This window comes from Scyliorhinus torazame, chromosome 7, assembly GCF_047496885.1.
Source record: "Scyliorhinus torazame isolate Kashiwa2021f chromosome 7, sScyTor2.1, whole genome shotgun sequence".
Taxonomy (NCBI): Eukaryota; Metazoa; Chordata; class Chondrichthyes; order Carcharhiniformes; family Scyliorhinidae; genus Scyliorhinus; species Scyliorhinus torazame.
This window is the reverse complement of record NC_092713.1, coordinates 250,172,330-250,191,087: the sequence shown is the minus strand read 5'-3', so window position 1 is coordinate 250,191,087 and position 18,758 is coordinate 250,172,330. Positions and strand designations below refer to the sequence as shown.

The window sequence follows — 18,758 nt, the reverse complement described above, 5'->3', positions numbered from 1 at the left end:
GTAGCGATTCTGTGTAGTGATTCTATGAAAGGAAAATCATGTTTGAAAAGTTTATTCAGAGTTCATAGAATTTACAGTGCAGAAGGAGGCCATTCGGCCCATCGAGTCTGTACTGGCTCTTGGAAAGAGCACCCTGCCCAAGGTCCACACCTCCACCCTATCCCCATAACCCATTACCTCCACCCAACACTGAGAGCAATTTTGGACACTAAGGGCAATTTATCATGGCCAATCCACCTAACCTGCACATCTTTGGACTGTGGGAGGAAACTGGAGCACCCGGAGGAAACCCACGCACACACGGGGAGGATGCGCAGATTCCGCACAGACAGTGACCCAAGCCGGAATCGAACCTGGGACCCTGGAGCTGTGAAGCAATTGCGCTATCCACAATGCTACCGTGCTGCCCTTCTTTGAGTTCTTTGAGGATGTAACAAGCAAAGTGGATAAAGTAGAATCTGCAGTGTCGGGTATTTAGATTTCCAAAAGGAATTCAATAAGGTGCCACATACAAGGTTACTACACAAGAAACGACCACAATGTTGGGGGTGATATATCACATGGATAGAGGATTGACAAACGAACAGGAAACAAGGCGTCGGGATAAATGGATAATTTTAAGGTTGGAAAATTACAACGTGCGGTTCCACAGGGATTAGTGCTGGGCCTCAACTATTTACAATCTGTATTAATGACTTGAATAACGGGATGGAGTGTGTTGTAGGCATCTTTGCAGGCAGTACAATAATGGGTGGGCAAGGAAGTTTGAGAATGACGTAATGAATCACAGAATTGTTAGACGCAGAATGAGGCCATTTGGCCCATCGTGTCTGCACTGGTTCTCCGAAAGAGCCATTCTACCCCTACGCCCCATATCCTTCACATTCTTCCTCTTCAGATAACAGTCTCATTTGAATGCCCTTGATCGACCCTGCCTCCATCACACTCCTAGGCAGTTCATTCCCGACCTTAACCACTCTCTAAATTAAAAGTTTTTTTCTTACGTCGCTGTTGCATCTTTTGACAATTACTTTAAATTGCTGTCCTCTTGTTCTTGTTTCTCCCTTTTTACTCTGTCGAGAACCTCGTGATTTTGAATACCTGTGTCAAGTTTCCTTTCAATTTTCCCTTCTCCAAGGAAAACCTGCCCAATTTCTCCAATCTATTTTCATAACTGGAGTTGAAAATGAAATGAAAATCGCTTATTGTCACAAGTAGGCTTCAAATGAAGTTACTGTGAAATGCCCCTCGTCGCCACATTCCAGCACCTGTTCGGGGAGGCTGTTACAGGAATTGAACTGAGCTGCTGGTCTACCTTGGTCTGCTTTCAAACCCAGTGATTTAGCCCTGTGCTAAACAGCCCCTATGAGTTCCTCATCCTGGAACTATTTTTGTGAATCTTACTTTGCAAAGGGATTATCGAAGGTTAAGTATGTGGGTAAAATATGGCAAATGGGGTACTATGTGAGAAATTAAGAAGTTATCCACTATGGTGGGAAGAATAGAAAATCAGAATGTTATGTAAATGGCAAGAGAAATGCAGAGTGCTGCAGTACAGAGGGGGTCTGGGTGCCTTTGTATATACGTCACAAAAGTTAACATGTGGGTGCAGCTTGTAATAAAAAGGTAAACAGAATGTTGGCCTTTATTGCAAACAGGGAACTGTTATAATGGGCATTGATGGGTCCACACCTATGGTACAGCAACATTTTGCTGTCTTTATTTAAGGAGGAATAATCTTGCATTGGAGGCAGTTCAGAGAAGATTAGTTAGTTTGAATCCTGGGATGAATGGGTAGTCTTCTGAGGCAAGGTTGAGCGAGCTGGGCCTATAACCACTGGAGTTTAGAAGAATAAGGGGCGATCTTATTGAAATGTATAGAATTCTCAGGGAGTTTGACAGTGTAGATATGGAGAAGATGTCTCCCCTTAGGGATCACAGTTTCCCAATAATGGGCCTCCCCTTTAAAATCGAGATAAGGAAGAATTTCTTCTCTCAGAAAGTGATTAATCTTTGGAATTCTTTACCCAAGAGAGCAGCGGAGGCTGGGTCAATAAATCTATTCAAGGCAGAGTTAGACAGAGTTTTGATCTACAACAAAGTCAAGAGTTACATGGAACAGGCAGCAGAGCTGAGACCAATCATGATCTTTTTGAATGGTGGAGAAGAAATGAGGGGCCAAATGGCCTATTCTTTGCCCTATATTTCATGTTCTTATCACCTTTTATCAGAAGGATGTGAGAACCCATGCAGTAGCAGACCAGGGTTAATTTGTCACTCCCCCGACGGAGGTACCTCTTACTTATTTTCTACATCACACTCAGCAGTTCAGTGGTGCAAGGGATCAAACCTGCACCTCTCCAAAATGTGGATGATTGGGTCCATCAGTGTGGTAAATCCATGCCAGTGTTCTTGACGGAGGATAAATCAGTTCTGATTATCCATTACAATAACAAGAGCAAGAGCTTTTGGCAATGTCTACCAACTGCCAACTTGGGTTAAAGATCAATTGAACTCAATCAAATCTGTCAGGTTTCATTGAGGCTTTGAAATGCTTCAGAAAATCAGAAGTAATGTCAAAAATTGGCAGCATAGATGTTAACTTAATTCAGCATGTGCAATAAATTATCGTATTATGGGTTGGGTCGTAAAATGCTGAGTTTTACTTCATTAAAAAGTAATCAAAGCATCATTCATTTCACCTAAATGCCGCAGTGGTACATTGCCTCAGCAATTATTTATATATGAAACACTGCCTTAATTGTAGTTTAAATCTTAACGTAAAATACCAAATTTGTACTGGAATGACTTCAGGATGGGCTAAGTAAGTATGAAATGTAAACTTGTGCATATGCATCCTTTAAACATTAGAACTTTTCCTTCAAGGTGTGCATTTCACCTTAATGGAAATTTTTTGGAGAGAAGCGAAGATTTGTGGTAGCAAGAATCACCAAAGCTAATCATTATATGAAGGCAGATGCAATAATTTAAAAAAGTTGAGAATAAGTGTTTCCAAACTTCGATTTTATAGACCTATAGATTGAGGAAAAAGGAATGACTTAAGGGAACAAAAAAATATATAATTCACATGTGGTTGGAAGCAATGATTCTTGAATGGGATAAGGTGGGATGCTCGCGGATACTTGAGCAAAGAGGGTCCAACTATCATGAAAGACTAACCAGTTGGGTGTCGAAAAGAGATGGCTGAGAAGTCTATTTGATAAAGATTCTTCCAGTTATGGAGGGGTTTGACAGAGTAGATGGGATGTTTTACATAGACATTAGCCTCAGTGTCTAGTTAGGTGAGATGAACATCATGATTACAGGGCATATTAACCAAAATGTGCAGTGTTACGGTCCCAGTTGATGTTATAGTTGGATGTGAAGATCTAGAATGGAACCCTGTCTCATAACTTTTACATTTTTTAGAAAATGTGGAGAAACAGTGTGACTGCACTGCCAATTAGCTGTTACCAACAAGAAAAAAACACTTATTAATCATGAAAGATTTGACTATAATATAATTTATTTGACGACTTCACTCACCCCTTATCTTCACAAATGTATCCAGGTTTCAAGGATAACACAAGTTACACGATGTATCTTATGTTGTAATGTTCTGAATGAGCAATTGTGGAAAATCAACACATATAGACACTTGTTCAGCCAACAAGTGACACATTTTTGGTGACTCATTCACCCGTTGGGTGAACACAGTTCATAAAGTGTCTATATGTGTTCGTTTATCAGAATTGCTGCCACATCAACATTCCCATAGCACAAACATTCCCATCTAGGGCAGCATGGTGGGAAACCCCAAGGCTCCCTGTTACGATTCTTAACTGGAGTCCATTTTCATTAAGCAAATTCAGTGTTTAAGAGGTCACATCAAAATACCACCGCATTAATGCTGACATTCTCACTATCTTCATTTTTAAATGTGCCTTCTTCCCATGGGCAGCTGGAGTGCCTGTCACTTTTTGGTTGTAGGTCTCTATGTGCATATTTGAAGTCCTTTATTCTAACTTAGAACCCTGATTGCAACTTATAAGGGAAGCTGAGGCAGATGACTGCTGCTGGCTCCAGAAACTGCATCCAAATGTTTTTCAAGTTAGATTTTTTACTTCTCCTGGTCAGGAAGTCTTGTCCTAATGTTCCTAGGTAATGTCCCTGCCTCTGAGCAGAAACTCCGGGTTCGAGTCCTGCCCCAGGACTTGATAGCCAAAGAAGGTGCATTCATAATGCGGCCAAACAGGTTGTGTATCAACCTGACAAACCTTGCAACATGCTAATGGCTGGCGGTAAGAGCGAGAGAGACTCCTGGCCAGCCATACTTGATGTAGAGTGGCGGCCCTTAAGCTATAAGCCTCTGGTGACAGTTAAGTGACCTGTTCCAGGAATAACTAGCGATAGAAACAGGCAAAAGACTGCCTTAGTGCATCACTAGGTGCGGGAAGAGAAGTGGAATTCTCCTGATCATACAAGCATGTTAACAGTGCAGGTCCACCACTTTGCTTCCCTTCAGGACCAACATGCCATCACAATGTTGAATTGCTGCGGTATAGAAAAGATACTTTATTTCCCAAAAGGAGTTAGGAGATCGGGGTTTTCTGCCACAGGAGCAGGTGGGTAGCTGTTGTGCTCTGAAAGTTAAATCTGCTCCAATGGTTCTGTCCTCCAAAGAAAATCAGTGCTCTCATTGTTCAAAATGCTTTTACTTATTCGTAAAAAATAAAATAAAATTAAAGAACATTGAATTTTACAGGCACTCTGCTTACAGCGTGTTCCTTTAGTGTGAGGTAGTGAATCCTCATGATTTTGTGGTTCCTTAGGGTCTGCAGTCTTCAAGTTATGATATCCCATTTGGCGGTGCATTATCAAATGATGAGCATAATTGAACAAAGAATATATTTCATCTGTCCTCTTCGATCACATTCTGATGGACATTCAGTATGATTCATATGCTGATAAGTGCCATCGGACGGAGGGTCAATAGAAATTTCATTTGGTATACTGCATTGCCTGCATCGATCAGCTACAGTACACCTATAACACTGGCATCTTCCTGGCAATGTGGATAATTGCCCAGGTATGTCTGGCACATACAAAGCAGGACAAATCCAAACCAGCCAATTACTGCCCTACCAGTCTACTTTCAATCATCATTAAAGTGATGGAAGAGGTCATCAACAGTGCTATCAAGAGGCACTTACTTCGCAATAACCTGCTAACTGATGCTCAATTTGGATTCTGCCGGGGCCACTCAGATCCTGACCTCATTGCAGCCTTGGTTCAAAATGGACAAAAGAGCTAAACTCCAGAGGTGAGGTGATCTTCAGCTGCTTAATCAATGACTCTCCTTCTGACATAAGGTCAGATGTGGGGATGTTCACTGATGATTACACAATGTTTAGCACCATTCACAACTCCTCAGACACTGAGGCAGTCCACATGAAAATGCAGCAAGACCTGGGCAATATCCAGGCCTGGGCTGACAAGTGGCAAGTAACTTTCATGGCACACAAGTGCCAGGCAATGACCATCTCCTACAAGAGAGAATCAAACCATTGCCTCTTGACATTCAATGGCAGTACTGTCACTGAATTCCCCACTATCAACATCCTGGGGGTTACCATTGACCACAAACTGAACTAGGCTAGCTGTATGAATACTGTGCCTACAAGAGCAGGTCAGCTGCTAGGATTATACAGCAAGTAACGCATCTACTGACTCCTCAAAGCCTAACTGCCATCTACAAGGCACAAGTCAGGAGTGTGATGGAATACTTCCCACTTGCCTGGACAAGTGCAGCTCCAACAACATTCAAGAAGCTTGACACCATCCAGGACAAACTTGATTAACACCCCTTCCACAAGCATTCACTTCCTCCACCACTGACGCACAGTAGCACCATCTGGAAGTTTCCCTTCAAGTAACTCACCATCCTGACTTGGAAATATATCGCCATTCTTTCACCAGGTCTTTCCGTTCTTTCGCTGTGTCAGAATCCTGAAACTCCCTCCCTATTAGCACAGTGGGTGTACTTACACCACATGGGCTGCAGCGGTTCAAGAAGGCAGCTCACCATCACCGTCTCAAGGGCAATGAGATGGGCAACAAATTCTGGCCTAGCCAACAAAGCCCACATCCCCTAAAAAATGATTTAAAAAAATATAATAATTTAAAATCAGGATTGGAGTGTGAGAATGAACTTTGAACATTGTGGCCCGATTTAGTTATGCTTAAACTTGAGAAAATCTAAATTTGTAAGATAGGGTTCTAGAAATTAACTCACACCCGAATCCAACAGTGACCACCAACCGTTGCACTGAAACCAATATGGAAGATGCTGACACAAAATTTTACAAGTGGGCTGACAAGTGGCAAGTTACATTCGTGCCACACACGTGTCAGGCAATTAACATCTTCAACAACCTAACCATCAGCCCTTGACACACAATGGCATTACCATCGCTGAATCCTCCATTATTGTCATAATCCTGGTCACCAGTGTCCAGAAACTGAACAGGACTAGCTACAAAAAATATTGTGGCTACAATAGCAGGCCAGTGGCTAGGGATATTGTGGCAAGCAACTCACTTCCTGACTCCACAATGCCTGACCAGCATCCAAAAGGCAGAAGTCAGAAGTGTGATGGAGTATTCTCCATTTGCAGCTCCTACAGCATTCAAGAAGCTTGACACCACCCAAGACAAAGCAACCTGCTTGATTGGCACTCCATCCACAAACATTCACTCCCTCCACTACCGACGCACAGTGGCAGCATTGTGTATCATCTAAAAGATGCACTGCAGAAACTCACCACAGCTCCTTAGATAGCATCTTCCAGATCCACGACCATTACCATGTAGAAGGATAAAGGCAGTGAACATAACCACTTGGAGGATCCCCTCCATGCCACTCACGTCCTGACATGGAAATATACCAACATTCAAGAAGGCGGCTCTGCACTACCTTCTCAAGGGCAATTATAGATGGGCAATAAATGCTGGCCTAGCCACTGCACCCATATTCCATGAATGAATTTTAAAAAAAGTATCAGTACATAGCCCTAAAGTGGATGGGCACTGATTGGCATGAACGTGACTCCATGCCTAGAGTTATTCCAGGGGTGTAGAGGGCGTGGACAGAGCCCGGTAGTGGTCTACTATTTTAATTTGGAAGGGGAAGGATTAATTTTCATTCATCATGTTGCTGACAGTCCTGAGCAGCCTCTTTTTAAAAACTGTGGTCAGTGGGGAACCAGTTTTGTAAATAGATCTTAGGCCCCAATTCGCGTACACAGTAGCCCTAATGCAGCTTTCAGGAAGGCATCCTGGGGCTCTCTTAACTCAAATTGTGTATGGATTATGCAAAGTAGGGAGTGAACACGCATATGCTTCATTACAATATTGGAACTTTCAGAGAAATCCAGTTTCTTAGTCTTGATCTTCAAATTATATTTTATAAAACTACAGCCTATGACAAAATATATGTGAACATATTGATTTTCACATAAATTGACAGAGTTGGTTAATCAATGTGAAATATTCACAATTCTATTTTGTATATATTTTCTAATTTACCAATTGAACTTAGGCATCACAATGTTTTGTCTTAAAGAGGAGACTTGTTTTGGAATAACTGACCAACTCCACAATTTTATGGCATTCATTTCTAAATGAGAGGATCTAACCCAGGAGCAGAAATAATACCACCAATTGCTGAGGGAACAATGGACATCACCACAGTTTTCCTTGTATAACCAGATAATCATACTTTGTTTTTTTAAAGCATAATAAAATATTGCAACTTAATCGAAGAACAGATCAATTTATTAATGGGCTATTTTAAAGTTAGAGCTTTAAACAACATGCCATAGAACCACACGCCATCATCCAAAAACGAATCAAAGAGCACTGATTTAAAATACTCCAAAAATATGTGCTACATCCTCGTTAGGTGAATCTTTCCAGGAACATCTAATCAACGATCAATAATACTGTCATCTAGTTTTTACATTGTTGGAACTATATTTGATATCTAGCTGAGGGATAACGCTCCTGTGTCATCACATTGCATCTTTGGGCTTTGGTTTATGAAAATGAGATGACATTTTTTAGTTCATGGACATGTTGATGTAAAAATGGCCACTGAAAGCTTCCTGTTGCTCCTAATACCATTTATAGTAGGAAATGCAAAAGTGTCAAGGGAATCATCAAACCATACTTACACATTTTATAATAGTTTAAATTTTGAATATAATTTATAGATTTGTGTGGGTGGCATCACACAATGTCAATGCCTCACCTATTATTTTGAGAGATATAAAGGAGAATGAAGAAATCAATTGCATTTAAAAACATTTTTTTAAACATTCATTGTAAATTTATTCACCAATCACTGTTCTTTTTTTCAGTGCTTAGATTACGAGTCATGGTGAAAAACAGCTTTTCCCCAGCAAACAGTAGTGCTCCAACACCAGCAGAATCAGCCCATTATTACAGTGAGTAACCCACATACGCAGATCTCTCAGTTCAAAACAAGAATAAATTGTTTTAGGTGCACTATCTGTGCAAAAACCAGCAATCTTCCTGATGAAAGAACATTACTTTGGATATTGCTGAAGCATTTTGAGGTTTGATACAGTGTAAACATCACAACAGCTCTAATCATAACACCAAGTCTGTGCAACATCTAAATGTTCCGATAATAAAGTTATAATTAATGCATTCAATAGGGACATGCATGGGATAACATTTTGTTAAGTCCCTGCGGTACTTAGGTTGTCTATTGAGCCCTTTGAAAAATTGAATGTTATATCGGAACCCATGTTTTTTTTTCACCTATTTGATGCATTAGGTTAAAACTGTTTATTTTAAGGTTTCAATGCAAATAATCGATAATGGTCCTGCATCCACTAGAAACTGGTTTGTTATTGAGTAAGTTTGTTTCATTCAGGACACTTTCAGACAATAATCTGGATAAGTTCGTAATTGATTAAGATTTATGCTTGTGTCTAAGATTTATTGCGACTCAAATCTTGGCTTACCTCTTGAGTCATTCTACGTAACTGAACATAATTACAAGGAATTTTAAGTCGTGGCTTTCTGAAAGATATGTTGACACGTTGATACAACAGAGTTTGATGTACAAAATGTTTTTCGGAAATGCAGTATCACGGTCTAGTTAATCTTAAATTAATGTCGCAGACCACCCGTGCTCAACTTTGAAGATTATAATTAATGCATCAGCTTGGCAAAATTAGCTCTTTTCATCTTGTACAGCAAAGTGAGACATCGCATAATGTCTGTAACCAGAGATTTTCCGTTCCCGCATGTGGTGGGATTTGTCCTTGGCGGGAAGGGAAATTTGACGGACCAGCTGAAGGACTCCGTAGGATCATAAAATCCAGGCCTGTATCTTAGACAGTGTTAATATAACATTGAAACTTTTTGATCTAACAACAGTTAAACTACTATACAGAAACAATTCTACTGTATACTGCAGTATGTGGGTTCCAGGCTGTGAAATTGCAACTTTAGTGAGTGATTTGTAATGTGCTTGCTTCAAAGCTGACACTTTCCGGATATTTACATTTGTGATAATTATCTGTTATTTGTAAGAGCCAGTGTCAGAGTAACCTTTCCAACTTTGCAGACTTGTTTTTTATGGCTAAGGTTCAACCAAGTTCCAGCCTTAGCAGAATTATGTATGTAAAGAAAATAACATATATCGTGTTTTCGAAATCCTTAAGGGGGAGGGGGAGCAGCCCCAAGTCGTGGTCCACATAGGTACCAACGACATAGGTAGGAAAAGGGATAGGGATGTAAGGCAGGAATTCAGGGAGCAAGGGTGGAAATTTATATCTAGGACAAACAGAGTTATTATCCTGTTAGGGGTTTTCTATAGGCCACTTAACAGTACCAGAGATGAAGAGGAAAGGATTGCAAAGATGATTCTGGATAGGAGTGAAAGCAACAGGGTAGTTGTTATGGGGGACTTTAACTTTCCAAATATTGACTGGAAACGCGATAGTTCGAGTACTTTAGATGGGTCCGTTTTTGTCCAATGTGTGCAGCAGGGTTTCCTGACACAGTATGTAGATAGGACAACGAGAGGCGAGGCCGTATTGGATTTGGTACTGGGTAATGAACCAGGACAGGTGTTAGATTTGGAGGTAGGTGAGCACTTTGGTGATAGTGACCACAATTCGATTACGTTTACTTTAGTGATGGAAAGGGATAGGTATATACCGCATGGCAAGAGTTATATCAGGGGGAAAGGCAATTATGATGCGATGAGGCAAGACTTAGGATGCATCGGATGGAGAGGAAACCTGCAGGGGATGGGCACAATGGAAATGTGGAGCTTGTTCAAGGAACAGCTACTGCGTGTCCTTGATAAGTATGTACCTGTCAGGCAGGGAGGAAGTGGTCAAGCAAGGGAACCGTGGTTTACTAAGGCAGTCGAAACACTTGTCAAGAGGAAGAAGGAGGCTTATGTAAAGATGAGACATGAAGGTTCAGTTAGGGCGCTCGAGAGTTACAAGTTAGCTAGGAAGGACCTAAAGAGAGAGCTAAGAGGAGCCAGGAGGGGACATGAGATTTCTTTGGCAGGTAGGATCAAGAATAACCCTAAAGCTTTCTATAGATATGTCAGGAATAAAAGAATGACTAGGGTAAGAGTAGGGCCAGTCAAGGACAGTAGTGGGAAGTTGTGCTTGGAGTCCGAGGAGATAGGAGAGGTGCTAAATGAATATTTTTTGGCAGTATTCACACAGGAAAAAGACAATGTTGTCGAGGAGAATACTGAGATTCAGGCTACTAGACTAGAAGGGCTTGAGGTTCATAATGAGGAGGTGTTAATAATTCTGGAAAGTGTGAAAATAGATAAGTCTCCTGGGCCGGATGGGATTTATCCTAGGATTCTCTGGGAAGCTAGGGAAGAGATTGCTGAGCCTTTGGCTTTGATCTTTAAGTTATCTTTGTCTACAGGAATAGTGCCAGAAGACTGGAGGATAGCAAATGTTGTCCCCTTGTTCAAGAAGGGGAGTAGAGACAACCCCGGTAACTATAGACCAGTGAGCCTTACTTCTGTTGTGGGCAAAATCTTGGAAAGGTTTATAAGAGATAGGGTGTATAATCATCTGGAAAGGAATAATTTGATTAGACATAGTCAACATGGTTTTGTGAAGGGTAGGTCGTGCCTCACAAACCTTATTGAGTTCTTTGAGAAGCTGACCAAACAGGTGGATGAGGGTAAAGCAGTTGATGTGGTGTATATGGATTTCAGTAAAGTGTTTGATAAGGTTCCCCACGGTAGGCTACTGCATAAAATACGGAAGCATGGGATTCAGGGAGATTTAGCAGTTTGGATCAGAAATTGGCTAGCTGGAAGAAGACAAAGGGTGGTGGTTGATGGGAAGTGTTCAGACTGGAGTCCAGTTACTAGTGGTGTACCATAAGGATCTGTTTTGGGGCCACTGCTGTTTGTCATTTTTATAAATGACCTGGAGGAGGGCGTAGAAGGATGGGTGAGTAAATTTGCAGATGACACGAAAGTCGGTGGAGTTTTGGACAGTGCGGAAGGATGTTACAAGTTACAGAGGGACATAGATAAGCTGCAGCGCTGGGCTGAGAGGTGGCAAATGGAGTTTAATGCCGAAAAGTGTGAGGTGATTCATTTTGGAAGGAATAACAGGAAGACAGAGTATTGGGCTAATGGTAAGATTCTTGGCAGTGTGGATGAGCCGAGAGATCTCGGTGTCCATGTACATAGATCCCTGAAAGTTGCCACTCAGGTTGAGAGGGTTGTTAAGAAGGCGTACAGTGTGTTAGCTTTTATTGGTAGAGGGATTGAGTTTTGGGACCATGAGGTCATGTTGCAGCTGTACAAAACTCTGGTGCGGCCACATTTGGAGTATTGCGTGCAATTCTGGTCGCCGCATTATAGGAAGGATGTGGAAGCATTGGAAAGGGTGCAGAGGAGATTTACCAGAATGTTGCCTGGTATGGAGGGACGATCTTATGAGGAAAGGCTGAGGGACTTGAGACTGTTTTCGTTAGAGAGAAGAAGATTAAGAGGTGACTTAATTGAGGCATACCCAAGATGATTAGAGGATTGGATAGGGTGGACAGTGAGAGCCTTTTTCCTTGGATGGTGATGTCTAGCACGAGGGGACATAGCTTTAAATTGAGGGGAGATAGATATAAGACAGATGTCAGAGGTAGGTTATTTACTCAGAGAGTAGTAAGGACGTGGAATGCCCTGCCTGCAACAGTAGTGGACTCACCAACACTAAGGGCATTCAAATGGTCATTGGATAGACATATGGACGTTAAGGGAATAGTGTAGATGGGCTTTAGAGTGGTTTCACAGGTCGGTGCAACATCGAGGGCTGAAGGGCCTGTACTGCGCTGTAATGTTCTATGTTCTATATTAGGATGCAAAGATTCAAGTTAGATGCATTAAAAAAATACTAACATTTATGTCATGGCTTTTGTGACTTCAAGTTAGTTCAAAGTGGTTTACAGCCAATAAAATACTTTTGAAGCATAGTCACTGCTGTAGTGCAGAGAACATGGGAGCTAAATTACACACAGCAAGGTCTCAAACAGTAGTGCGATAATGACCTTTTTAAGTGATGTTGGTTGAGGAATAAATATTAATCTGGAAATAACTCTCCTCCTCTTCTTTGAAATAGTGCCAAAGCATCTTTTACATACGCCTGAGAGAGCATAACGAGACTTACTTTAATATCTCATCCGAAAGTCTCCTTCAGTACTGCACTGTAGGGTCAGGCTATATTTTGTGCTCAAGATTTCAGAGTGGGCCCTGAATTCACAACAACCTGGCTTGTGTTGTGTATGCCTCATGTCATAGGCCCCCCCGGGCCTACCAGGACCCCGGAGCCCGCCCGCGCCGCCTTGTCCCGCCGGTAAGAGAGGTGGTTTAATCCACGCCGGCGGAACAGGCATTCCAGCAGCGGGACTTCGGCCCATCCGGGCCGGAGAATCGCCGGGGGGGGGCCCGCCAACCGGCGCGGCTCGATTCCTACCCCCGCCGAATATCCGGTGCCGGAGAATTCGGCAACCGGCGGGGGCGGGATTCACGCCAGCCCCGGTGATTCTCCGATCCGGTGGGGGGGTCGGAGAATCCCGCCCCCTGTTAGGGATGTGAAAGTTTAAAGAATAAGTCCAAACCCCTAGCTATCGACCGGTAGAATGACACTGCAAGATTTCACTTTTTTCTTACAAACCTTATTGTACGTATGAAGAGAAATTAAACAAAGCACGCACTATTAACATTATACTAAAGCATATAAAGACTTATGCCTGGTTCCATCAGGAAATAAATTTGGTTTCCAGTAGCCCGCTGCGAGAGTTTCAAACTGAAACCAGACCGATTATTTCCAGAATCCCAACTGCAACAAGGTTAATTGCCATTCACTGAGAGGATTACTGTGAATTTCTTTCTTTAGCTTCCAGATAAACAAACCTTCCAGTTGTTTTTCCCCTAAACAACTTTGTTTTACACTGAATCCCAGCTCCCACTCACCGGCTGCATCACGAACGTCAGATCCAGTACAGGTCTAGTTTATCTCTCAATTTCTAAGGAGCTGCAAGCTACGCAAGACCCGAAGTTGACAGTCTCTGGCTGCTTTCCGAACATTAACTATTGCCTGCTAGCTATAGACTAACTCAACTCACAGAGATAAATGATTCTCCAATCTGAGTTAGCCCCGCCACCGTCACAGAATTTGGCGCTCAGCCAGAACTCCATTCACTGCAGCGCGACCGGAGAATCCCGCCAGCATGAACGGACGGAGAATTCCAGCCAGACGCAAAATGAAGAATCTCACTAAGTTTCGCCTATCTGCATGGCAATGTGACACACATGGCCTGTTCACAGTAAGAATGAAATTAATTACTTTTAACACATCTTTTAATAAAACATACCTCCAAAACATGTGACCCATGACATGAGGCATATACAACACAAGCCAGGTGGTTGTGAATTCAGGGCCCACTCTGAAATCTTGAGCTCAAAATATAGCCTGACCCTACAGTGCAGTACTGAAGGAGACTTTCGGATGAGATATTAAAGTAAGTCTCGTTATGCTCTCTCAGGCGTATGTAAAAGATGCTTTGGCACTATTTCAAAGAAGAGGAGGAGAGTTATTTCCAGATTAATATTTATTCCTCAACCAACATCACTTAAAAAGGTCATTATCGCACTACTGTTTGAGACCTTGCTGTGTGTAATTTAGCTCCCATGTTCTCTGCACTACAGCAGTGACTATGCTTCAAAAGTATTTTATTGGCTGTAAACCACTTTGAACTAACTTGAAGTCACAAAAGCCACGACATAAATGTTAGTATTTTTTTAATGCATCTAACTTGAATCTTTGCATCCTAATATAGAACATAGAACATTACAGCGCAGTACAGGCCCTTCAGCCCTCGATGTTGCACCGACCTGTGAAACCACTCTAAAGCCCATCTACACTATTCCCTTAACGTCCATATGTCTGTCCAATGACCATTTGAATGCCCTTAGTGTTGGCGAGTCCACTACTGTTGTAGGCAGGGCATTCCACGTCCTTACTACTCTCTGAGTAAATAACCTACCTCTGACATCTGTCTTATATCTATCTCCCCTCAATTTAAAGCTATGTCCCCTTGTGCTAGACATCACCATCCAAGGAAAGAGGCTCTCACTGTCCACCCTATCCAATCCTCTAATCATCTTGTATGCCTCAATTAGGTCACCTCTTAACCTTCTTCTCTCTAACGAAAACAGCCTCAAGTCCCTCAGCCTTTCCTCATAAGATCGTCCCTCCATACCAGGCAACATTCTGGTAAATCTCCTCTGCACCCTTTCCAATGCTTCCACATCCTTCCTATAATGCGGCGACCAGAATTGCACGCAATACTCCAAATGTGGCCGCATCAGAGTCTTGTACAGCAGCAACATGACCTCATGGCTCCGAAACTCAATCCCTCTACCAATAAAAGATCTGGCCCGGGGGGTGCCCCCACGGTGGCCTGGCCCGCGATCGGGGCCCACCGATCCGCGGGCGGGCCTGTGCCGTGGGGGCACTCTTTTCCTTCCGCCTTCGCCACGGTCTCCACCATGCGGAGGCGGAAGAGACCCCCTCCACTGCGCATGCGCGGGGATGCCGTGAGCGGCCTCTGACGCTCCCGCGCATGCGCCGCCCGGCAATGTCATTTCCGCGCCAGCTGGCGGGGCACCAAAGACCTTTCCCGCCAGCTGGCGGGGCGGAAATCAGTCCGGCGCGGGCCTAGTCCCTCAAGGTTAGGGCTCGGCGGCTCAAGATGTGGAGGATTCCGCACCTTTGGGGCAGCGCGATGCCGGACTGATTCGCGCCGTTTTTGGCGCCGGTCGGCGGACATCGCACCGATTACAGAGAATTTTGCCCAGGATTCTAACATTTAGAAGTGAGAATGTTACTAGTGAGCCATCAACGGCAGAAGTATTCAAAACCAAAGTGCTGAATCAGCAGCGTTGATGGCAACCAGCAATCACAATGTCACCGTCTCTCTCTCTCTCTCTCTTATCATTGGCTGACACCATGATCTCACTGTGGGACGAGGCGAGGAGGCAGGCCCCAAGAACTATTTCAGCTGATATGCAGATTGAACCTATGCTGTTCACACCCAAACCGACATTCATAATAACTTCATAAAGAAATGTGTAAACCAGGATAGGGAAAGCAATGATCATTTAGTAGTGCACATTCACTCAGGAAAATAGGAAAGTCAGAGCAAGTAGAAAGACTACCTAAATGTAAGGGGAACCTGATATTACTGGAACTAACATGAGAGGAAAAACTGGAGAAATCTGGGTGTGCTTGTCCATGAATCACAAAAGATGAGCATGCAGGTACAGTAAATAATTAAGGCAAATGGAATGTTAGCCTTTATTGCAAAAGGGATGGAGTATAAAAGCAAGAAAGTCTTGCTGCAACTGTACAGAGCATTGATGAGACTGCACCTAGAGGACTGTATATAGTTTTGCTCTCATTTGAGGAGGCAAAAAGTTACAGTTCAGAGCAGGTTAATTTGTGAGATGAAGGGGCTCTTTTGTGAGGAACGGTGAGGCAGGTTGGGCTTAAACTCATTGGGATTTAGAAAATGAGAGGGGATATTTTTGTAAAAAAATAAGGGTGTCCGGGGCTTAACAGGCTAGATGCTGAAAGAATATTTCTCCCCATGGGAGGGATCTAGAGGTGGGGGGGGGGGGGGGGGGGGCACAGTTCCAAAATCAGAGGTCTCCCATTTAGCATGGAGGTGACGAGGAATTTCCTCTCTCAGAGGATCATTAATCTTTGGAATTCTCTATTCCTGAGATCAATTGAGACTGGGTTATCAAATATTTTCAGGGTTGAGTTGGACAAATTTGTCGAGTCATGGAGTCAGACAGTACAGAAGAGGCCCTTTGGCCCACCCAGTCTGCACCAACTGCACTAGACCTACTCTAATCTTACCTTCCAGCACTTGGCCCATAGCCATGACTGTTATGACATTTCAAGTGCTCATCAACATACTTTTTTTATAGGTTGGGGAGGTTTCCCGCCTCTGCTACCCTCCCAGACAGTGCATTTCAGACTCCCACCACCCTTTGGCTGAAAATTGTTTTCTTCAATTTCTCTCTCAACCTCTTGACCCTCACCTTAAACTTATTCCCCTTTTTATTGACCCTTTATATAAAGGAGCTTCCTATCCACCCTGTCCGTACCCCTTGTAATCTTATTCATCTCAATCAGGTCCCCCCTCAACTTCCTCTGCTTTAAAAGAAAACAACTGCAGCCTTTCCGGCCTCTCTTCATTGCTCAAATGGTCCATCCCAGATGGTGAATCTCCTCTGCATCCTCTCCAGTACAATCACATCCTTCCGATAGTGAGGCGACCAGAACTGCACACAGTACTACAGATGTGGCCGAACCAATGTTTTGTACAGCTGCAACATAATCTGCCTGCCTTTATAATCTATTCCACAACTGACAAAAGCAAGTGAATATTATGCCTTCTTTGCTGCCATATTAACTGTCCTGCCGCATTCAGGGATCTGTAGACCTGCACCTTCTGTTACTCTGATTTTCCTAATGTCCTATCATTCACTGAGTACTCCCTTATCTTGTTACTCCTTCTAAAGTGCACTACCTCACACTTTTCTTTTTTTTAAATAATATTTTTATTGAGGTCTTTTAAATTTTTTATAACATTAACAAAAACAATAACATCCACATGGCAAAATGAACATTTCCCCCACCCAGCCCAATCTTCACGCACCTCAACCAAACAACAACAATCCCCCCCCCTCCCAGCTTAATCCATGAATGCCTTAGTGATTGTTTCTAATTTGCATCAATTATTTGGATTGCATCAATATTTTGGACCCAGAGGGGGGATCTTCTGGTCCCACTGGCAGAGCCCCCCCCACACACAGACACACACAGCAGGTTCTCTGGCGGCAGGGGGGGTGAATAAGAGAAAACCCTGTTGACAACGGCGGGACTAGACAGTGGGCCAATGGTAGGCCACCCCCTCCACCTCAAAACATGCTGCGGGAGAGTCAGAAATATTTATCACATTTTTCCCACGTTGATAAACTATGGCGTAGCGCTATCTGAGAAAGCAACTCCGAAATTACAGAGCAAGTTGGACAAAATATGGAATTGATCACAACAATTACAGAACCAAAGTGAATGAAGACATAACATGATGCACTGTTGATTCTATGATTCCATGCACATAGGAAAGAAGAGAGAACATGTACCATATGAACAATAACAATGACTTTGTTATAACCTGCTCATATCCTATTGGCTTGGGACAATTGGTTACCCCGTGTATCTTGGGGAATATGAGCGGGGCGGGGGGGGGAGGCGGCAATCACTAGTAGTTTCAGCTGTATAAATAGAGCTGGCCAGTGTGGTACTGGCTGGAGAAGGAAGTAAGTGAACTACTGCTACTGTGTACATACTGTTGTAAATAAAGTTACTTTCTGTTTCACTCTACAAACCCGTGCTGGATCCTTCGTGGCCATCACAGATGACTTGAATTCATATAGCTCCTTCAACATAGGAAGAGTCCCTTCCAACTTAATTTAAAACTTTCTAGGAATATTTGCGAACAAAAATTGACACTGCACTACTTTAATCTTGCATTCGTACCTTCCGTCTTGCAATTCCAAAATTAAAACTTTGAATAAAAAAGAACATTTTAACTTAATTATTGGTTTCAACTGGCAGTGCCAGTTTTAACATGATTCTAACTTAATTTTATGGAGACTATGCATTATTGGGTATGAAGTACAATATCCTGACTAGGGTATTATTAATTCTCCTCATCTTACAGTATCTTTGCTGAACCACTTCGCGTAATTAAACATTTTTACCAGCAATGTCAAAATTGCTCATTGGAGCTGTAATTCAGACTTGCAATTTTCAACACTACATTCGAAATATCACTTAATATTTTAATCTAACTTTGTTATTTTTAGGTATGATTGTACAGTAAAATCTTAAGTTTAATGAATCAAACCAGTGCAAAAATCCTATGTTGGGCACGGGTATCAAGCATAGCAATGCTAAACATCGTGTGGTAACTTGACATGAGAAAAATCTGGACATCTTGTGATCTGGCTTTCGTACATGCATCAAATTAAATAGATAAGGAACTTGAGATCCCTTGACAAATGATGAGTGAGAAAAGATCAATCTAGCCTAT

The 18,758-nt window shown here is 42.6% G+C and overlaps 1 protein-coding gene across 2 annotated transcripts in view; it reads left to right on the top strand.

Annotated features, from left to right (window-relative positions):
* The window catches only part of LOC140426939 (pro-neuregulin-2, membrane-bound isoform-like), a 1,113,957-nt gene that overhangs the window by 24,381 nt on the left and 1,070,818 nt on the right, over positions 1-18,758 (top strand). The window contains exon 2 of one of the 2 annotated variants that reach the window (XM_072512244.1): positions 8,420-8,506. The exons of the other annotated variant lie outside the window; for it this stretch is intronic. Coding sequence (XP_072368345.1) covers positions 8,420-8,506 — 87 coding nt within the window. The remainder of the gene's footprint in view (positions 1-8,419; positions 8,507-18,758) is intronic. 2 annotated transcript variants of the gene reach the window in all.